Source organism: Naegleria lovaniensis (genome assembly GCF_003324165.1).
Source record: "Naegleria lovaniensis strain ATCC 30569 chromosome Unknown tig035, whole genome shotgun sequence".
NCBI lineage: Eukaryota > Heterolobosea > Eutetramitea > Acrasida > Naegleriidae > Naegleria > Naegleria lovaniensis.
The window spans coordinates 198867-220124 of record NW_025407858.1 but is presented as its reverse complement, the minus strand read 5'-3'; the positions used below and the strand labels follow the sequence as shown (position 1 = coordinate 220124).

Here is a 21258-nt window from a genome sequence, read left to right as displayed (position 1 = left end):
ATTTATTCTAGAAAAGATAGACCTTTCTTTTTTCGCTTTCTTGTTTCCATTTTGGTAGTTGATTAAATTCATCTCTGGTCATGGAGAATACTAATTGGAATTCTTCATTGCTCAAGTATTCTTCCAATTTCGTTGCATCCACTCCAGGTGGTAACTGTTCAGAAAGAAGTGTCTTGTAAGAATAGGTCTTTCTTGCATACTCTTTCATCAAATCACTTGCAGGAATTAACACTTCTTTGGAAAGGTTACTGGTATTGGAATTCAAGTGATTGACAATGTATTTGTCTCTGTATGTACCCCATGCATGGAAATGAGTTTTGAATGTGGCTGGTTCTTGACCTGTATAAGTCACGAATAAATTCACGTCAGTGTAGTCTTCTTGATTTTTGGTATTGTTAACAGTTGCATAATGTGTCATGCAATATCTGAGAGAAGTTTCAAGTGCAACCTTTTGGAGATTATGGGATGAATTTGAGCCAAACCACAAGAAACAACCCAACTCTTGTGCATCCAATAAAAACACGTTAAATATGTCCAAGTCGTCTTGTGAAAAATTATAAACTCGCTCCACGTCGACCACTCCAGTTGCACCAGAGAATTGATATAAAATTGGATCTGTTCTCTTCTTTTGTAAATCAAGTTGAGATTTGATAACCTTCTTGATAGGTGTAGCATTCATGGCATTCAATCCAAACAATTTCCATAATGAATCTTTTTCTGCATTTTGATCCATTTGTATTAATTTAGAATCTGGAAATTTCAATACATGATTGGAAACGTGACGAGCAAGAGCCAACTCCTTCTCTTGATGATGATATTTTCCTTTCCATAAATATCCTTCTTTCTTATCTTTGGTAACAATTAAGAGTGTATGATTGGAATTGAAGAGTCGAGAAATTTGTTCAATACTCTTAAACTCACTCGTGTCTACTTGAACGGCCCTTGTCTTTTCACAGAATGATTCTGAACGATCATCACTCTTTGCTATCAATGACTTGACACATCGAATGTCATAAATGTATAATTGTGAAAGTGCTTGTTGGAACACTCTCTTTGAAGATTCTTCTGTCGTTGCGAGATGACCACTACTACTACTTGTATGACTACCAATGGTAGATTTTGAGAATTGTGGTTTTTTCATGGCACTACCTCCCATTTCACTACCACTCGAACTACTACCAATACCACTCGAACTACTATCACCACTTGAATTAAATTTACCCAAAGGAATTACCAATCCATCCAATCCCAAATAGGATTGAAACATACTTAAAAAGTGTCGAGTCTCTTTCTGTTGAATCATTCGAATTTGTGGTGCATCATCACCTTGTAAATTAATATTTGAAACATCAATGGTCAACAATGCAGAAGCACCCTTCTCATTCACAGAACAATCTCTTCCTTGCCAAAAATAAATCAAATGTTTGGCCTTATTCGATTTGTAATATTTGAATAAAATCACAAATGAATCTCCACTAAAGAGTTGTCCATAATAATCATCATTGTAATCTACCTTTTCAAAACCTTCTACTTTCCATATAAATACTTCTGTATTGGTTTCATTGTGAAACATGGGTTCTCGTGGGTAATAGTAGTAGTGATTGTGTTTGAGTTTGTAGTAGTGATTGAGTTAATGTCTTCTCTACATTCAACATGTCATTGACATTAATTTCATGTTGTTCTTTCTTGGCTGCCACATTACCCTTTCCTTGTTTTTCATCAATGGCAGCTTGTGAAACTGCAATTGGTAACACACCTGCATAATCACTCATCTTTTCCTTAAAGAGTATAGGTTCAGAGTGTTCCACAATTTTACAGACACGAGTCCAAATGGGTCGATGATCTTGTTGTTCAATTTTGGAGGCAAAGGTTCGACCAAACAAGCGTTGTTGTTTCGATGAGTATTTTCCTTCCCAAATATAAATTTCACTCAAACAATCCAATACATAGACAAATTGAGATTTCAAATCAGAGAGTGCTGGTTGTGAGTGTCGATGTACAATTTTCAATTGATACTTTCCACTCGTTCTAGTGTTACTACTATTACTATTATTACTATTATTACCATGACCACCACCAGTACTATTACTACCACCCTCTGAAAAATCAAATAAATGTTCCGTGAAATTAATTCGATATAAAATGGTATTCTTATCCATCTTTTCTTCAAATTCTTTATCATCTCCTCCTGTGCTGGGAATGTGATTCAAAAACTCTTCCCGCACAAAGGAAGGATCTCTATATTCAGAAAAGAGTGCATTCCAAAATTGTCGTTCCATTTCACGTTCATCTTCACGTATAGTAGTAGTTGTACTAGTAGTAGCAGTAGCAGTAGTTGTAGTACTAGTACTTGGACCTTCATCAATAATGATAATTTTAGCATTACCACCTCGTTCTTTGAGTTTCAAATTAGTAGCAACATCTAAACCACGTGCTTTTTTGAATCTTGAAGTGTGTTTACCATTCCATACATAAATCAAACTACCACAATCCAATATAAAGACATCTCCTGAATTGATGGATTTTGGTGAGAGTTCAACTTGACGAGAACGAATCTTTTTGTCTCCCTTGATTTGAATGAGAACTTTTTGTCGATTGGCTTTGACTTCATTGGGATCATATTCATTATTGAATAATTTATCTTCACCCAATAGGAAGAGAGAATGGTCATTACTAGTAGTATTCGAGTTGTTACTATTCGAGTTGTTACCACTAGTACTATTGTTACTATTCAGTGTGGAATCACCACTCTCTAAAAAGGTTACCTTAATTTCTTCATAATACAATTTCGATCCATGGAATACGAGTCCCATTTTCGCTTGTTCCACTGTTTTGAATTTAATAATTCCACAAAACGAATGATTCTTGGCATTGGGATCACGCCACAGTTTGATTTTTTGAATTTCACCAAATGTTGCAAAAATCACTCGAATGTCTTGTTTGGAACATTGAGGTGAAATATTCTCAACTTTCAAATAACCTGGTTCATAGAGTTGTTCCTCCGAAAGAGCCTGGACATTGATTTTTGTGGCATCCAAATTCGTATGGTTCAATACGAGTGCATTCATGGCTGAACTCTTTTTATGGAAAGTCACTACGGCTCGATGTTCTTTTGAAAATAATTCAATTTGATCAATGGCGCCAAAAACTCCAAATAAATCTTCCAAGTCTTCTTTCGAGATGGAATCCGATGAAATGGGCCATACTTGAATTTTACCAATACCTTCCTCTGTCATCATCGTCGATGCATTTGTACTCTTTGAATCGGAGGGAGTCGTAGCACTGCTAATTCCCATATCAGAATCGGAATGAGTTTCAATGGGTAATCCTAATTTTTCTAATAATCGTTCTTCTTCAGAGGAACCAACCTTAATGAGACCACTATTGATTTGAATCGTTTCAAAGAGAGATTCTTTTTGTTGTTCATTATTTGCCAAGAAATAGATCAGAGATGGGTTGGATTTGTTCGTAGAAGTAGGATTTCTCTCAAATTTCAAAGTAAAACATAAATTCTTTTCATCATTGCCACCACTCAGAGTTTGTGAAAGGAGTGTATGAATAGTACTATTACGATTGTTACTACTATTGCTATATTACTACTATTACTGCTACTATTACTATTGCTACTAGTACTCTTATTATTATTATTGGAATTTGACCATTCATTCTCTGCCAAAGAATCAATACTTTCAAATCGATGATACTGTGGTAATGCAAAATCCATATTGGTCACTCCTGGTAGAGAAATCTTCTTCTTGGGTATTAATGTGAATGCACTCTCGGGCAATGGTGATTTACGATGTGAATATAAAAAGAGAAATTCTTCAGTAATGACACACCAACGTTTGGCCCAATACGCTGGAATATCTACATCCACACTATTTTGTTGTTTCGTATTCAATTTACCAGAAGAATCAGAAGAATCTTTCAATTGAAGAACAAATCCCTTAAAGATTCGACGATTTCGTACCAAATCTCGATGACAAAGTTTTTTGAGAGTATCTGCCCATGTTTTGATTAATTCTGAATCACCTCCAAGATCACCACTGGTACCAACACTATGACGAGTGTTCGTGCTACCACCGCCACCAATACCACTTGTACTTGAGGCTAGGAATAATGAAACAATTTCATTTGAAATTAAATCATAATAGAGAATTTCCATAGTTTCATGATCTGAAAAATGTTCATCTCCCAATTGATAGGCTAATGATGAATGAATATGAGAAGTGTGAATCATATATTACAAGTGTATGTATCATCAGTGAATCATATAAGTGTATGTATCAATGACAAGTGAATCATATAAGTGTATGTATCATCAGTGAATCATACAAGTGTATATATCAATGACAAGTGAATCATATATTACATGATCAACCTACCTTTGTGTACATAAAACAATTGAGCCATGAAAATCACTCCACTCGTCTTGGACTTGGAATACAAGGAAATGAATTCATTTCGATTGAAATTCTCTTGATGATCCTTTTTCGCAATTTCATCTCGTATGGATTTCACTTGTTGTGCATTCTCTCCATAGATGAGAACACTATTCCATTCAGGATGTGTTTTCGATCGATGTAACGCACAAAATAATTTCCTCCATCGCATTTCCTTATGAAACCAAACATGTAAATACGAATGGAAATAAAATCCATAGGAATTGATGAGAAGAGTCAAATCTTCAGAAAATTCATCCAAATTTCCACCTAAACTACTCGAAGAACCTGCATAGGTATTCAATCCAACATCTACAGAAGGTGCTGATTTGAGTGCATACGATCTTCCTCGAGAAGTTTTCACCGACGTTGTATTATTGGTACTACTAGTACTACTACCAGTAGATGATGTTGCTCCTGAAATACTTGTTTCACTACTGCCACTACCATTGCCACTACTACTACATTGCCACTACTCCCACTACTACTACTACCACTACTACTACCATAATTCTCTCTCATACTCATCAAATCACAAAGACAACTCTTTCCAGAGAACCAATCCATCGATGTCAATGGTGATGGCTTTCCACTTGGCACTGGAGGATATAAATCATCTGAAAAGACATCTTGTTGTTCCTTTTTACGAGGAACATGGAAATTAAACGTTTCAACACTTTCAACATTGAGTTTCATGAAACGTGCCACTTCAAACACTTTGGTATCACACACTCGTTTGGGTAACATGGCAATACCAGTGTTGGTACTTGTTAATTTAAATTCACCTAAAGGATGAACATATGGCTCTGAATTGGAATCAATTTCAAACATTCGAACTTTGGTATCACCTTTTCCTGCTAAATAAAGTAAATGAGAAGAAGAATCATAAAAAGGAAAGAGTTGAGTGGGTGTTTGATCCGAGATGGTTTCACGTACAAGTGGACCTTTTCTCATACCCTTTCTCAAGTCCCATAGAGCATATTCACGAGTACCTGAGAGATTGAATCCAACAGTGAAAAATTGATCAGGATTGGTACACACCACTCGAAAACCTTTTTTACCATCATGAGCTTTACCTGACTGTGTGTGTGGGTGATGTGTGGGTATTTAAAGTTATGTGTGTGTGGGTGATGTGTGGGTGTGGGTGTTTGATTTTGATTCATGAATTGGGTGTCGAGGGAGGTACATGAATCATGAATTTGACAAACCAATTAAAAAAAAACGAGAGAGTCAAGAAGGAACAACATATAGAAAGCCATTTCATGAATTCATGTTGAGAAAGGTTCAAAGTGCACTACTTACCACAATGGCATATTTCGTTCTTGGATCATACACTCTTGCAATGGTATCTCTACTCGAGGTATACAAGATACTTGCAGTGGCAGACCAATCCCATGATTGAATCAAATCATCAAAATCATCTTTCAATACAATTAAATCTTTTTGACTTGTAATATCCCATATTCTTAATGTATTATCTGTACTTGAACTCACAAAGATATTATTCACATTGGGATGAAAATCACCAGTGTTGACTTTCTTTTCATGTCCTTTTAAGGTAATCGTGTCAGTGGTTGAATTTTCACAATAACCATGAATAGCAAGTTCAGGATGTTGTCTAATTTTCCAAATTTTAATTGTACAATCTGCAGAACATGTTGAAAATAAACGAAATTCTGAATCATTATAACTTGGTTTGAGAGGAGAGAATGAATGATCATGAACAAATCCAGTGTGATCGGAGAGAAGAGGTGGATTGGCATGAGCACGTCTCGATTTGGAATCTTGTGGAATGTTGGAATGTCGAAGAACTATTGTTGTAATGTTCATCATCATCATGTTGAGAAGTGTGTGTGTGTGAGGATGGGTGTGAGGATGGGTGTGAGGATGGGTTTGGTGAGTGCACAATGTATTGTTGTGTGCAGAAGGGTCATTCAAGTGAATATCATTGTGGAGTACAAGATTGTATAAAAAAACATTGAGAACGTATCGGTGAGTGTTGGTCAGGATCATCAAGAAAGTCAGTCGGACCGATGAAAGTGTTTGTGATGATGATGATGATGATGGATTTATGGATATTGTTCAAGTGTGATGTAATGTAGAGAATGTAGAGAGATCATCACCGAGGATGATGATCATAATCATGTAGAGAGAGACACATTCATCATGTTATGATCGTCAATCATGATTTCTCATTAGAAAAACCTCAAATCATACACTAAAAAACAACATACTAATGACACCTCCATAAGTTCCGAAGGGTAAAGCAAAATAATCTTCATCACAACTAATCACTGTGGATTCGGCAGAACATGCTGACTTGTTGATTTTGTTTAAATTGGTGAATTGTAATTCTTTCTTTTGCTCTTGCCCAAAGATGTTTTTGAAAGGAGAGTGACGAGAGAATTGAAAGGCATTGGCACTGTGGATGCGTCGATGGCCGGTACTGTTGGTCGGCTGCAACATTTTTATTTGAAAAAATTGTGACGAGTGACAGTTCCCAAAAGAAGTGGCCAAAAGAAGTCAGGTGACTACCACTGCACTCAATTCAAATACGAACGAATCAAAAGGTCAATAAAATATCATTCGAGAGTAATCCACAGGTATAGGTTCATCTTCTACGGGAGCCTTCTCCAACGAACTTGAAGGCAATGTTAGAAAAATGTAAAATAAGGTTGATTTTTCTGAGTGACGAATGGCATTATCATTGAATCCAGAATCCGAGTCCGTTGAGGAGGACATTTCATTGGGTATGATACTCATTTTCACACACAGAGAACATTGAACAGGACCCGCTTGCTGTGGAATGATACCAAGTCGAACTTTGACTTGATTACCTCTTCGTTCTAACACAAAAGATGTATCATCCTCAGATCTTAATCTATATTCTTCTTCATTTCCTTGAATAAATACCATGGTATCATGTGAATAAAGATCAAGTCCAAAATGTTCTCTCAAAATAATTGGTCGATCCGAGAGAATGAGTTTTGCATTCGTTTTTGAGTAATTCAAATTTTGAGAAAAGGTAAGACTGAGTTTAAAGTTCTCATGTGGATTGGTTATATTGAGGTAGAGATCACTTTCGTGATTGAGGAACATGACTGGAGCGTTCACAATGGATACTTTTGGTAAATAAAACCTTAGGAATCATTTGATTCTATCTTTGAATTTCAAAATTGAGTAATACTTACATGGCACTATGATTGATCTCAAAATGGCCAAAAGATGAATTGGAATCAGCTGATCTTTTGACAATAACAGTATTTCCATACTTTTTGATTTTCTTGGTACAGAGTGTTTTTCGAAAAGGCCAAACATGTTCAGAATGAATTTCGTTGCATGAAGGATGCAACAATCGATTAGGGAATGATATGAATGAAGTGTAATTGAATGAAGTTGGACTCAATCTGTCATACTCCTCATCATGACGTTCATTTAAAAATTCGTCAATGGAAATGATAGGAAGGTTTTCTAATGAAATATTTCGAGTGTTGAAACATTGAAACCACTTACTGTTGGAAGCCATAACGGAATTACTGGTTTTGCTTAATTCGAATTGACTGGAATGACACAACTCTGCAAATGCTTTTGATAGAATATAAAACTTGTTTTGGTGAATGAAATCATGATCCTTCAGTTGATCAAAGAGTTGAGAATACTTTCCCTCTGTATTCAATCCAATAGAAAGTGAATTCCAATGACAGAATGGACAATCAAAATAGGTACCATTCTCAGAGCTAACAATTGTTAAATTGGAATTACACTGAGGACATTCGTAGCAATACGAGCATGTCATTCGATTAGACATGGCTTCAGATCCAGATACTTCCATTAAACAAGAAGGGCAATAATAGGATTGAATTTCTTCCTGTAATTGATTTCTACTGATTAACACAAATTCTGTTGGCTCCATAAATAAGTCCCAAACAGGTACCTACATGGATTGGGTTTATCAATCGAGTCGATCTTTCAAATACTTACTGGACAATTCTCTTCACAACCATATAACAACGAAATGTATTTCACTTCATGATCTCTGATGCCGTCAAAGTGGACTTTTTTAGGAGCAATGGTAATGGTATCGTTGAGAATTTTGACACTCAAGTTATCATTGGATGGAAAGGAAATTTTGTATTCGAGTTTTTCAATATGGGTATTTCTTGTCAATGACTGGATTCATTATGATGATTCAACAAACACAGAAAGCAAGAATCACTTACACCTTTTTTAGTAAAATCTTGAGGATCATCAGATTGTTTGTAATGAAACTCAACCACGTTACCATTACTTTCCCCAATTGTCCAAGAATGAAAGCATTCCAACGTTATTTCAATGCATGTTGAGGTTTTTGGTAACAGCACTGCTGACATTTTAGAGAATTTAAAATATTGAGGGTTTGGATTCTTAATTGAGAAGGCTACAAATTCTGTAAGATGATTATTGAAAATGTGTAGCGTTAGTATTGTTTTGTACTTGTTGGGCACTGATCATTTAAGAGAAGGCAGAAACACAAAGTTTTCATCAACATTATGGTCGAATTCTGAACACCTACTCGGAAAGAAGAGCACGTTAGGCTCGAACAACAAACATGATGTTTTGTTGAATTTTACATCAGGTTGTTGAATGGTTGTTGAAGTTGGCGATCCCGATTTCATCTGATTGGAAGTCGACGAGCTGTTGTGGCACAGCGCTACTGTTTTTGTATTTTTTGAATTTAATAAATTATCAATGAAATCAAGAAGCACTTGAAGTTTATTCTGATTGTGAAGTTCTTATTCAACTGAAAATGATTATCGACATATCCGCACAACAAATCGACTGTAAAATTTGATGCAAAACGCAACACCAAAACCTATTGTTATTTAAAAACCAACTGCACGAAGATACAATCTCAAAATTCGGGCATGGTTTCCCTTCACTTCGAGTTGGTCTCCTGCCCTCAGTGTTACTTCCTCTCCTGTAATCTTTGAAATGTCGTCTTTTAATTTGTTTAAATCTCCTTTAATTTTGCGAACTATTGTTATTGTTTTTGTTCTTCCATTTCTGTTGATATTGAATTCATTATAAATATTGTTTCATCATTCATCATCATTATTCCGAACCAAAGTAATAATTTTAAAATTACAAATTTATCCCATGTTGAATCATTATTTTCACCAATAATTCTGTTACTTACTTATAGTCCAAATATACAGGAAGAGAGCCATAGGCCGAACGTGATACATGGAAAGGCAAGTCTTGAGTCTCTTTCAAAGGAAAATGAAACACAGGTATTTTGACTCCTTCTTTCGCATCCAATTGTTCTTGCAATACTTTTGAAACAAAATCCTTCTGTAAAGGAACATTCAATGCTTGTTGCACCAAATGTTTCATGAGTATATAGTTAGGAGTGGCTCGGGCATTTACAGCCCTGCTGATGGCTGGGATGGATCGAAGTGAATGAAAAACCATTTTTTGTGTGGATGCAAAAAAAAAATGAAAAATTTGAGGCTCGCCTTGCCTTCTGCGGCTCACTTGCGAGATTGTGCAAGTACTCTGACATCTTTTCGGAGCTTTCATTCACAAGTTGCCACACACATTTCCAACCATTCTTCTTCCAAATATTTATTCAAGTTTTTCCCTTCGTCTTTCACTTGTGGTGCTACCAATCGTTTTACCAGTAGAACTACTACATGTTACTATACCACCACCTATCTTCCTCAACTAGAACACAATCACTCCACTCTCAGTGCCATCACAACCACAACTAGTCACTTTGAAAAAGTAACAAAACCCATTTCCATTCTCATGATTAATGACGTCTATGAGTTCAATGAATCGCCCGATGATGGTGTCGGAGGTTTTATTGGACTTGTAAAATTACTCAACAAACTAATTAGACATGAAAAAAGATTGGGTCATCCAACTATTGTAACAATTAATGGTGACTTTCTCTCGGCTGGACTTTTATCAAACGCATATAAGGGAAAACATATGGTTGATTTATTTAATATCATGCCCATTGATTTAGTAACTATTGGAAATCATGATTTTGATTATGGATTGGATGTATTAATCCAAAGAGTGAGAGAATCTAAATTCAAATGGATTTGTTCTAATGTTGAATTATTAGATCAATCATTTAAACAATGTTGTGAAGTGAGTGCAAACACAGTCGATGCAGAACCACCTCCTGAAAGTGAAGTATTACTTTATAGAAAGCATGTAATGACTTTTCCATTGAATAATAATGAATTGAGAGTTGGATTTTTTGGAATACTCACTCCTCAAACATCAATTTTGACTAATGGACTCAAAAATGATATGCATCGAATTAAGATTCATCCTGTGATGGAAGTTGCTAAGAAAATGTGTGTTGAATTGAAACACATTGATAAGTGTGATTTAATTATTTGTTTATCTCATTTAGACATGAAAGAAGATTTAGAATTGAGTTCTGTAAAATATTTAGGTAAGTCAAATTTTCTAATTTGTTTCATCTTTTATTAATTCCTTATCCTTCTAACGATAGATGTCATTCTGGGAGGTCATACCCACTATCCATTTATAGAAATTAATAATACGAACAACACTCTCATAGTAAAGAGCGGATCCGATGCCAAATACGTTGGTAAAATGTCACTCGTAGTTGAAAAATCACAACGCAATCAATATCACACAAAGATTTATGTGGACAATGTTGGACTCATTCTCAATAGAGATAGTAACGAAACTCCTCTTTCTGACGAAGACGGAGATGAAAGTGTAAAAAAGATGAAAAATCTCATTCATCACTTGAACTCACAAATTCCTAAAGATGCCTATGATGTTCTCGCTGTGTGTGAATCATCTCTAAGTTCAGCCACAAGTTATTGTCGATTTAGAGAATCCACATTTGGAAATCTGGTTTGTGATATTTTGAAAGTGGCATATGATGCTGATTTAGCTGTGTTTAATGGAGGTGGAATTAGAGGTGACAAAACGTACGCAGTTAATTATCATATGAAAGTGATTGACGTTATGAAAGAATTTCCACTCATTAATGAAATACTCTCTGTCACTATCAAAGGAAAATATATTAGAAAATTTGTAGAGCTTTGTTTAGCACCCATGAATGAATCAGGTGGTTATGCCTCAGGTCTCTATCCACAAGTGTCAAAAGGAGTTCAAATTATTTATGATCGTACGAAAGAACCCAATCATAGAATTATCTCATTTGAGATTAATGGAAAACCACTAGAAGATGACAAGTATTACAAATTTGCAACGACAAATTATTTACTAGAGGGAGGACTCGATGGTGAGAATTGGCTGAAATTTTATACCTATGACAATGAAGATAGAATTAAGATTAATACTGATGACAAGTATTACATGACCAGTCTAGTGGAAGTCATTAAGGAAGAGTTGAGAAAAATGGGAACGATCAATGTTAGTTTGGAGAATAGAACGATGGATGTAAATACAGAAAGAGAAGAATCGTGAATGTATGATTGATATCAGACACCTCTTAAGATGTTTTCTAGATGTTTTGACATATGATCCTCCAGAATGGTTGTGACTTTACTCAATACCATATTAAATACAGAGTCACAGCTAAAAGTAACACAAAAATGAAATGAAGAGAAAGATTAACACAAAGTTCCTTGAATCTTTTTGTCGTTTCATAATCTCTCTTCTATTGATTTTTTCTGGGCTTGAAAAGTATTTGGATATTCCTGCCACGTGTCCTGCACCAACCACACATACTATGGCATTGGGATCAAGTTGGTCTTGAGGATTTAACTCATCATCGGATAAGGCCTTAGCCTGTGAAAATTCGTCTTTGCCAAAACGATTCCATATTTCATCATCTGCATCACTTGACGATATTTGTGTCACATTATCGATTATAGATGTATCGTTAGAAATCTCAGTAATGTTTGTCGAATTCTTTGTGGAGTCCATATTTGTGGATAAGTTGGATGCTGTTGAAATATAGGCATAGTCACTGTGCGAATGTTCTTCTTCAGAATCTCTTTCTTTGGATTGTCTTTCATTTTCTAAATATTCGATAGCTTTCAGAATGGAATGTGTCAAATAAGCATCTCGTTCTGTGTGTTGTTTTTGTTTGTAACATACATGATGATGACATGTCATACAATTACATACCATCAACTAATACTTTGGACAATTGTGGATACGTCTCTGATAGTTCTTCTAGTATTTCAGTTAAGAGATCAGATTGTTTTAACATTTCAATATCTTGGGCAGTAATTTGTTGTGTGCATTCATATACAATATTTGCAATTAATTTGAGTTTCTGAAACCAACTCAAAGAATACCATAATCTGTTTAAGGTAATATCAATAGGTCGATCACCTAATATTACTTTTGATTGTATCTGTATAGCAGTTTTATATGCAGCAATCATCTCAATTCCAAGTTTGATATTCAACTGATTGGATACGGATTGCATAAAGTAACCTAAAATTGCATGTAATAAATTGGAATGGTTTGAACCTGTGTGGTGATGAATTGATGAAAACCATACATGTATATCCATTTCAATCATGATTAAATTTCATATTAAAATTATTTGGTAATATTACACATACTCTTCATATATTCAGAAAATATCAAAATCAAAGAGGCCACTAATCCTCTATTGGATACTTGTTTCTTTTCATGACTTGATGATTCAACCAACAAAGATCTTCTGCTTGAACATAATTCCAAAATGACAATACTTGGTCTCTTTTCTTCAATCACTTCTGTTACTTGCTTTGCAGATTCTTCTGAAACATGAGCTATTTGAAAATATTTCATTCAACGCTCGTAATCACATGTTCATCATCGCGCAAGCTCATTACACTCACCTGTGCCTACTAGATAAATTTTGTAATTTCCCTGTTCTAACACTGTCACGGATTGATTTTTCGATAACAAGTCCTCTATTGAATGATGATTTGAAACTGATGAAATTAATGGATTCGGAATGTAGTGAGTTTCATCAGCAGTTGAATAATTTTGTGATTCATCGTTTATCACTCCATCCATTAATGGTTTTTGCCATCTTTTGAATTTTTCTGTTGTGGATGAGCCTTTATCTTCTTCGTTCATGAGTGAGTGTTGTTGTTGTTGTTGCTGAAGAGCAGACATTTTTTTCGAAAATGTTATTGAATATTCAAAAGTGACAGGAAAAAATGTGTTATAATTTTCATTGAATGTATGAAAAACCTCAGTGAAATAATATAACTCTTCTTGATCTTAATCCTCATAATTGATTCATTTCTAAAAAACATCAAAATCATTTCGAAAAAACATCAAAAGTCTTTTGTCATTGAAAAAAAATGTTGCCATCGACTCGGAGCAGTACGGCTGGAGGCTCTGAACACCCAACACATCTTCCCTCTTCCTCAACACATCATTCTACATTAATAACTCATCATCACATCAACACAGATTCTAACGAGATGAATCATTCGAATCATGTTAACACGACAAGCAATGCAGGTGCTACTTCCAATATAATTATTAATAATAATAATCATGCTACGGGTGGTCATAATTCTCATACAACCATCAACGCCAAAAAAATACATCATAACGATCATTCCTCTGGAATTACAGCATCTTCTTCTGGAAATCATATAAAAGAGAGAGTAAAGAAAGAAGAACATACTCAACCAGCAACGACCATTGTCATTTCAGAAGAAGAGAAAATAGATGGACAACCATCCATTCCACAACAAGTGGCTCATGCCGTTGTGACATCCATTGTTAATTCTAATACTGTCACATCCAATCGGACACTTCATAATTTTAAAAATTCTCTCATTTTAAAAGTCATTAATGTTGAGTCTGAATTAATTTCACTTTCTGATCGAGTGGTCTTTGGGAAAAGATCAAATGAAATTCTAGAAGAAGAAATTACCTATGAATATTTAAAAGATTATTATTATCAAAACGATAATCCTATTGACTCGCTGGAAAAGGGAAATAAGAACTTTTCACCTTCCTTTTCATTCTCCTTTAAGGAAGATCAACGAGCGAGAATGTTATTTTTCTTTTCCATGTTAATTAGCTTTATTTTATGTGTAATTCCCGGATTAATGGTTGTGTCTTTTTTACCTTGTTGCATCTTTTATTGGTGCTCAGATATGATCAAGTACAAATCAAGAAGAGCCAGAGCATATGCTACAATGTTATTTTACTCTTCTGTGTGCTTGTCACTTTGTTGCTTTCTAATATTTGTCATTATTATTCCATGTGCGTTATTGGCTGAATTTGGAGTAACACAGAAAAAGACCTCTTAGTAGTACATATATTCTGTAGTGTTCCTTCACTGAAGGTGTTGAATATGTTAACAACAACGACAACCTTCCAACAGACGTATGACCAACACATGAGTGGTGCTAAAGTGTGTTTTTCTTAACAACGTGATTCTCTTGTAATTTACAAAATGCTTTTTACTTAAAATCAGAAGAGGATTGAATGGGCATTCTCCAAAATGCAAAACTATTAAAGTCGTTAGAGGTATCAACTTTTTGGTTAAGGTCAGGAAACATTTCATCCACAAGCTTAAAAATATTCCAATAAGATTCGTGACTAATGCCATACACTTGTATCAAACCCGTGGGATCCACTGTAAATATTTTGTGATCAGGTATGCCAACAAATGAATAGGAAATAATATCTGTAATTCTGTTGCCAAATCCTGCAAAGAATGGATTTGTGTCTTTTGGAAATAACTCTAAAACGTCTGAGAGGGCTGCCTTTTTGAATTCCTCTATTTTGTAAAATTCAAAGATCAATATTCAATGTTTTGAAATTTAAAAGTACACATACCTGGCTTTTTCAGAATAACCTCTCGATGCAAAGCAGCAAATAATCGATCTGGACTCATTACAACTGGACCTTCTGGTAACATTGCATCTTCTTGTTGAAGAGTAAAAATATATCTCTTGGTACTTCCAGATTGAATAATGGATCGTGATGTTAAGTATAACATTCGATACCCGTTTTCTACAATTTTTGTGTACAATTTTCCAATTCCACTGTGAGACCAATCTTGACCAAGCATTGGTAAAATATGACCTAATGCATCACTCTTTGTAATGGTACCATCTACATCTGAAACCACAATTTTATCTGAATGCTTCCACAAATAAATATATGCATTCACTTCCTGAGTACCTAAAATTCTGCTTGTTACCAAGAATTTAATTTCATTCCTTCCATATTTCAGTCCAAGAGCTTTTAACTCCTCTGATGTAGGCCTTAAACTCTTCTTTAGCACTTTAAATTCACCTGTTGGATCAAAAACTTTTGGCTGGCTAGTCACTCGGTTCACTTCATTGTTAATTTGAGAGGTACTTGGATTCACAGCGTCAGTACTTGCTGTTGCTCCTGGCCTTGTCCAAAACCATCGCCAATAGGTTTTTTCATTCTTCTTTTGCAAGTTTGGATCTGATAAGTTAGGTGGTGGTGAAATAGGAGTAATGGTAACAATCGTTGGCTTTGTGAGTTCCATTGCACCGTTAGTTGTTGTAAGAGCTTCAGTACTGAGCGTTTGAGTGCTAGTATTATTTACAGAAAATGTTTCAGGAGAACTTGATCGACTGTTACTCGTGGTTGATGGAGGAGAAATTTGTCTTTTTAACTTGCTCAATTGATGTTGTTTAAAAAGTTCCTCAAATGAAGTTGAATTTCCTGGAGCACTTTTAGAAATGGGACTATTTTGTGGCATGAGTTCAAAATGATTGTTGGTTCTCATATGTGGTGGGAGTGATGGTTTCAGGGAAGACAAAGATTCATTGTCTGAGTGATAGTTTTTTTCCAAGTCATCTTCTTCATCGGTTGTTGTTGCGTCATCGTCAAAGTTTTTGTCCATAGTTATTGCTTTTTGATCATCACTTTCGTTGGGCGCAACGTTTGAATCTTTGCTTTCATTATGCTCCGAAGTAAGTGCATCATAGGATAAATCATCATCCGAAGTATCACTAATTAAATTTTTACAGGAATCATTCCTTGGAATTGATAAATTATTGTTAGATACTTGTTCAAATGGTGGAGATTTAGTAATTGAAGGAGATGGAGTTGTAACAGGATTATTAATATATCGTCCTGAAAGAGCATCATAATTGTAATGCTTAGCCATTACCTCAAGAAATTGCTGTTCTACAAACGAATTATTTCCTTTCGTTTTAATTCCCTGAAATTCATCTGTGTCATTATTCGATTTAAATCCAAACCAAGAACTTAATCCACTCCTAAAAATATATGGATACCGATCTCAATGATGTGTAATGTTAAATAAAATACTTACGCCCATCCCCAACCACTCTTTTTTGTTGGAGTTTCTGAAGGAGGAGGTTTTGAAGGATTTTCTATTGGTGCTGTAACTGTAGAGGAAATTTCACTGGCTCTTGGAGAAGATGGAGATGTTATAGCATTCATGTCTCTCATTGTTTTTGCGTCAATATTAATCGTTGGTGGGAAAGAAGTGTTAACCAAGGGCGGTGGAGTTGAATTTAACATGTGACTTGTTGTAATACCATCTTCTCGTTTCTTTTCTCTTTCCAAATCCACAACTCTACTTGCATCTTGAGTAACTCCTGCTACTACACTTTCCTCTTCATCGGAATCAGAATCATCAATAGGAATAAATTTTTCGTAAATGACTTCTTCGTCAATGTCAAAATTTGGTTGGTAGTGGGGTTGATTTGGAGATGATGATGAAATTGGAACAAGGTTAGGAGAGCCTATAGGTGAAGTAATTGGACGAAAATAGGCCTGTTCAATTGGCATGCTTGTCGGAATAAACGTTGGAACTGTTGTTGTGTTCGTTGCTGAAGAAAAAGGTCCATTATTTGTTGTTGTTGGTGAAGAAGGTGATGAGGTGGTTGTTGTGCCTTGTGATTCTAAATTATTTGTTGACAAAGTTTTTGAAGATAAAGAAGAGGATGAATCGGAAATTAGACTTTGTGTCAGGAGTGAAGAAGAATTATCAAATGAAGGAAACGACTGACTGGACCAAGATCAATCGGGCTTGCTACTAAATCTCTATCCACGGGTCCCTATTAAATATTATTTCATTAGAATTAAATTTAAAGATCAGTATGAGAATGTTGTATTTCCAAATATTAGTAAAATTATTTGATCAATTAAAATTGTCATGCACCATCGGAGGTTTAAAATTGTTTGTAAAATGAAATAATATATTAAAAAACCTACACTAGCTTCATGTACAAAATAAGCCTCACCTGTCTCTCCAGTCTTCATGCACAACTCTGTTAGTTTTCCGTTTACCATTATACGAATTACTTTCTCTTTAGATCTTAAGACTTTCAGTCTTCCGAAGCGTACATGAAAAGGAGTACATTTGAGTGATCCATCCGGTTGTTCGACCACCACAATATCAATGGCTCCACTCGCCAAGTCCGTGGCCGTGTTCATGCCACTGAAAAGGCCTGTGATGAGAGAATAGGACATTTTTTTTACGGAGAATTCAACGGAGCGGTTTTGGAAACGATTAGCAAAACATGAGGTGAAAGAAAGAAAAGTAATAAAATGTTTGAATTTAAGATCCTCATAAACGGTTAATTCTAACGTTAAAAAGAATTTTATTGCGCAAATCGATGATTATTGAGCTGAGAAGAAGTTCACAATGCTGTAATCATGTATTTTCAATCGAATCCAAACCAAGATCAAATTCGAGTGATATAGCAATAAGGCTCATCACATAAATCTCCATGAAAGTTAGGTTGGATTCATGACATCATGTTACCAGAGACATAAATGGCAGAAATTACTGACAGCATTATTATCAGCCAAATGTTGCTTAATGAAGTCATAAACAAGCTAGCAACAAACGACGTAACACGAGGTTGATGAAAGGAGGATGCTTTGGTGACTATTGAGGCGAAAGGGTTTGAAGGACTAGAATTTGAAGCACTTGAAGGAATACTGAAATATGCTGTAGGTGGATTTCCAAACTCCACATTTGTTGGAACTTCAATACTTTTGTTCACACTCGCTCCATTCTGTGAAACCATGAGAGTATAATTTCCTGGTGTTAGCAACCTAAAGAAGACACCTGCTGAGTTGGTGGTAATTGTTTTCGAATTTCCAATCACTTTAACAGTTGCATTTGGCACTGGATTTCCTTTCGAATCAGTCACCACTCCCATTACCATATATTTCATTTGTTCCATGTACACAATTAGAGATTCCTTATTGGCGTTCCAAAATCCATCAAGTTGAGATTCTGGTGGATGCTTTAAGTCACTCAACTCTACTGTAATTTCAAAACAATTATTGCTCCAATAATTGTAATCTTGCATTCCTCCAAACAAGACATACCAATAAGCTCCATTCGTAATTCCTCCTGTAAATTCACGACTATTTTTCATATCGGGATTAGCGTCTGCATAAGCTTTAGCAACCATTCGGAAAAAGGTGTCATCTGGGCTTGCACTGTAATAAGCATATTCAGCGTTTGAAACAGTTGGAGATACGGAATCAAAAGGATAACTTGCAACCACAGCACCTCCATGAAAATTCACTGAAAGAACAAACTTGTCTTTTGCAAGCCAATCCATAACAGCCTTTGTTTCTGGCTGATATGTTTTAGAGAATGAACTTGCCACGTATTGGTCTGGGAAATCTCGATTTAAATCAACTCCATTGGCATTATAACGATCATCCATTTCAAAGCCATCAGGATTCATTGAAGGCATGAGATAAATATCCATGAAATCCAATAATTTACGAATTCGTGAATCTCCTTGTTGATACTTGCTCAATAAAAACTCAGCCAAATACAATACCAATTCTCTTCCAACTGTTTCATCACCATGCATGTTCGCCACGTATTTAAATTTTGGCTTTTGATATCCTAATTTTGATGATTGATCAGGTGCTCCTATGGTTGTGTTTGAGAACAATTTTAAAACCCATAGCTCTCGTTGAGCAACGGACTTTCCAATGGAGAAGAGGCTTGTCATGTTCGCATATCGTTGATGTAGATCAGTTAATTTTGCAGTCAGAGAGTCATAACTATGATAGGTAAGCAACGAATTTGAGCTTCGTTTTAGTAAAACTGTAGGTTGCTCCCTGTATAGTCGTTTAAGGTAAATTTGTTTTGCTGCTGTTGTTGTAACCTGCAATTTTTGATTGTCCTTATTTGATGAAACACTGGTTGATTCAATGTTTCGTACAAGGTGAATGGTTTCAATTTTTTTCACCAATAAATCTACTTGTTTTTCATTGTGCAAATAGACAATAAATGTTGGCTCAAATTCTCCCATTTGACTGCGAATCTTTTCGTTTTTTGGGGATGTATCAAGTGGTGATTCTAATTCCTCAATTCTAAATTCTGAATACTGGGCATTTAATGGTTTGATTGATACTGGATAGGTCATTGAGGAATGATCATATAACACGGATTTGAGAGCGGTGAGGTCCAAGCCTTGAATCATCACTGGAAGGTCCGACGTTTCAAAGTGGGGTTGGGTTGGATTCGAAGATATTCGCATGTCATTCGAGTTGTTTTGTTTCTTCCTTATTATTCGATTGTTACTGTTAGTATTCGGTGTAGTCAGGTTTGCCATCACCACATGTATGTAGAGAAGAAGTGTTGTGATGATGATGAACGCATTAAATACATGGATAACAGCAATACAACCCATGCGCTGTCGTTTTGATGAAGCTGCAGAAGGCATTGTTGTCGTCAGTGTTGACGCAGTTTTTTTAGTGTTGTTCGATTTGCGAGTTCAGCATAACATGATGTTGACAAAAAGAATAATTACCCAAACGTGGCTTGCTTCGATTGAGTTCTCTAACATCTGTTAAGCAGATTTGACATAATAAACAATACAAAAGAAGACTTCCCAAATAGTCATTATTAATAGTACATTCATTTACTACTGAAGCTAAATAAATTATTTTCCGTACTTTTGGAAGTCCCATTCACAATTGCACAAAGGACAAACGTGTCTGGTCTTCAACCATCTCGAAATACAGTGGAAGTGGAAAGCATGGTTACAAACTCCCCAAGCGACTGTACATTCTTCACTTGTAGCCGATTGTTGATTTGCAGTGCACTCAATACAAAGTTCCATGATATGGTTACGGCAAATAGCACAAGAGTCGACGACTATACGGAGTTAAAAGTTGCCATCGTAACGATGTTCAAATAATAGTGTTATCATTTGATGATTGTTTTTTGAAATTGAATCACACAAATAAATCACATCATCATTCGATCAATTCAAGTGATGAAATAATTTGATCAATCAATAATAATAATAACATGCACAATCACACAAAAATTACAATTAGTGAAATGTTGTTTGATCAGAAGCACACACCAATAAATATGGACGATCACTTAATGATACATACCGATATCCCAACCCCACAAAGCAACAGCGTTCCACTTCTTCACTTCAAATCGTTTCTTACCCTTCAAATCAAAGGTCTTTGCTGTAGTAGTTGTTGCTTTTGATTCAGTGGATGCCTCTCCTCCTTCTGTAGTTGTAGTTGCTCCTTCAGTGGTTGCGGCAGCAGACTCAGTTGCTCCTCCTTCTTTGGCTGCCTTGCTCTTTTTGAGAGCCATAGCCTTCAATTTAGCAGCTCTGAGCTTTGCTTCCTTCTTCAATTCTTCTTCAGACTTGGTTGGTGCATCCGATGTTGGTTCTGACATGTTGTTGATGATCTTGCGATATTTTTTGTGTTGGATGACACCAGCCCTTTGTAAAAGCCTAAAAATAAATTAATGTTCATTCGCGATGTCTAGAGAACTCTGAGTTTTTTACTTGAAAAATTGAACCACATGGTTTGCCCAATCACA

General features: G+C 35.5%; 9 protein-coding genes across 9 annotated transcripts; 2 read left to right on the top strand and 7 right to left on the bottom strand.

Moving 5' to 3' along the window:
* Positions 1-7: 7 nt before the first annotated feature.
* Positions 8-6908, bottom strand: C9374_008911 (uncharacterized protein; the record flags this gene model as incomplete). The annotated part of the gene is made up of 7 exons (XM_044699040.1): positions 8-1548; positions 1703-3512; positions 3584-4206; positions 4386-4859; positions 4919-5522; positions 5745-6253; positions 6677-6908. 7 exons carry the CDS (start codon positions 6906-6908, stop codon positions 8-10), a joined length of 5793 nt encoding a protein of 1930 aa, XP_044545088.1.
* Positions 6909-7013: 105 nt separating this feature from the next.
* Positions 7014-9097, bottom strand: C9374_008910 (uncharacterized protein; the record flags this gene model as incomplete). Its single annotated transcript, XM_044699039.1, has 6 exons — positions 7014-7581; positions 7634-7913; positions 7956-8376; positions 8424-8612; positions 8663-8925; positions 8995-9097. The coding sequence occupies 6 exons, from the start codon at positions 9095-9097 to the stop codon at positions 7014-7016; spliced, it is 1824 nt and encodes a 607-aa protein (XP_044545087.1).
* A 207-nt stretch (positions 9098-9304) lies between these two features.
* C9374_008909 (uncharacterized protein) lies at positions 9305-9815 on the bottom strand (the record flags this gene model as incomplete). Its single annotated transcript, XM_044699037.1, has 2 exons — positions 9305-9485; positions 9619-9815. The coding sequence occupies 2 exons, from the start codon at positions 9813-9815 to the stop codon at positions 9305-9307; spliced, it is 378 nt and encodes a 125-aa protein (XP_044545086.1).
* Positions 9816-9917: 102 nt separating this feature from the next.
* On the top strand, positions 9918-11906 carry C9374_008908 (uncharacterized protein; the record flags this gene model as incomplete). The annotated part of the gene is made up of 2 exons (XM_044699036.1): positions 9918-10893; positions 10954-11906. The coding sequence occupies 2 exons, from the start codon at positions 9918-9920 to the stop codon at positions 11904-11906; spliced, it is 1929 nt and encodes a 642-aa protein (XP_044545085.1).
* Positions 11907-12017: 111 nt separating this feature from the next.
* C9374_008907 (uncharacterized protein) lies at positions 12018-13562 on the bottom strand (the record flags this gene model as incomplete). The annotated part of the gene is made up of 4 exons (XM_044699035.1): positions 12018-12514; positions 12573-12923; positions 13019-13210; positions 13280-13562. The coding sequence occupies 4 exons, from the start codon at positions 13560-13562 to the stop codon at positions 12018-12020; spliced, it is 1323 nt and encodes a 440-aa protein (XP_044545084.1).
* A 191-nt stretch (positions 13563-13753) lies between these two features.
* On the top strand, positions 13754-14719 carry C9374_008906 (uncharacterized protein; the record flags this gene model as incomplete). Its single annotated transcript, XM_044699034.1, has 1 exon — positions 13754-14719. The coding sequence occupies one exon, from the start codon at positions 13754-13756 to the stop codon at positions 14717-14719; it is 966 nt and encodes a 321-aa protein (XP_044545083.1).
* A 153-nt stretch (positions 14720-14872) lies between these two features.
* On the bottom strand, positions 14873-17897 carry C9374_008905 (uncharacterized protein; the record flags this gene model as incomplete). Its single annotated transcript, XM_044699033.1, has 5 exons — positions 14873-15192; positions 15252-16675; positions 16732-17326; positions 17431-17482; positions 17640-17897. The coding sequence occupies 5 exons, from the start codon at positions 17895-17897 to the stop codon at positions 14873-14875; spliced, it is 2649 nt and encodes an 882-aa protein (XP_044545082.1).
* A 278-nt stretch (positions 17898-18175) lies between these two features.
* C9374_008904 (uncharacterized protein) lies at positions 18176-19942 on the bottom strand (the record flags this gene model as incomplete). The annotated part of the gene is made up of 1 exon (XM_044699032.1): positions 18176-19942. The coding sequence occupies one exon, from the start codon at positions 19940-19942 to the stop codon at positions 18176-18178; it is 1767 nt and encodes a 588-aa protein (XP_044545081.1).
* Positions 19943-20347: 405 nt separating this feature from the next.
* C9374_008903 (uncharacterized protein) lies at positions 20348-21111 on the bottom strand (the record flags this gene model as incomplete). The annotated part of the gene is made up of 2 exons (XM_044699031.1): positions 20348-20562; positions 20811-21111. 2 exons carry the CDS (start codon positions 21109-21111, stop codon positions 20348-20350), a joined length of 516 nt encoding a protein of 171 aa, XP_044545080.1.
* Positions 21112-21258: the final 147 nt, after the last annotated feature.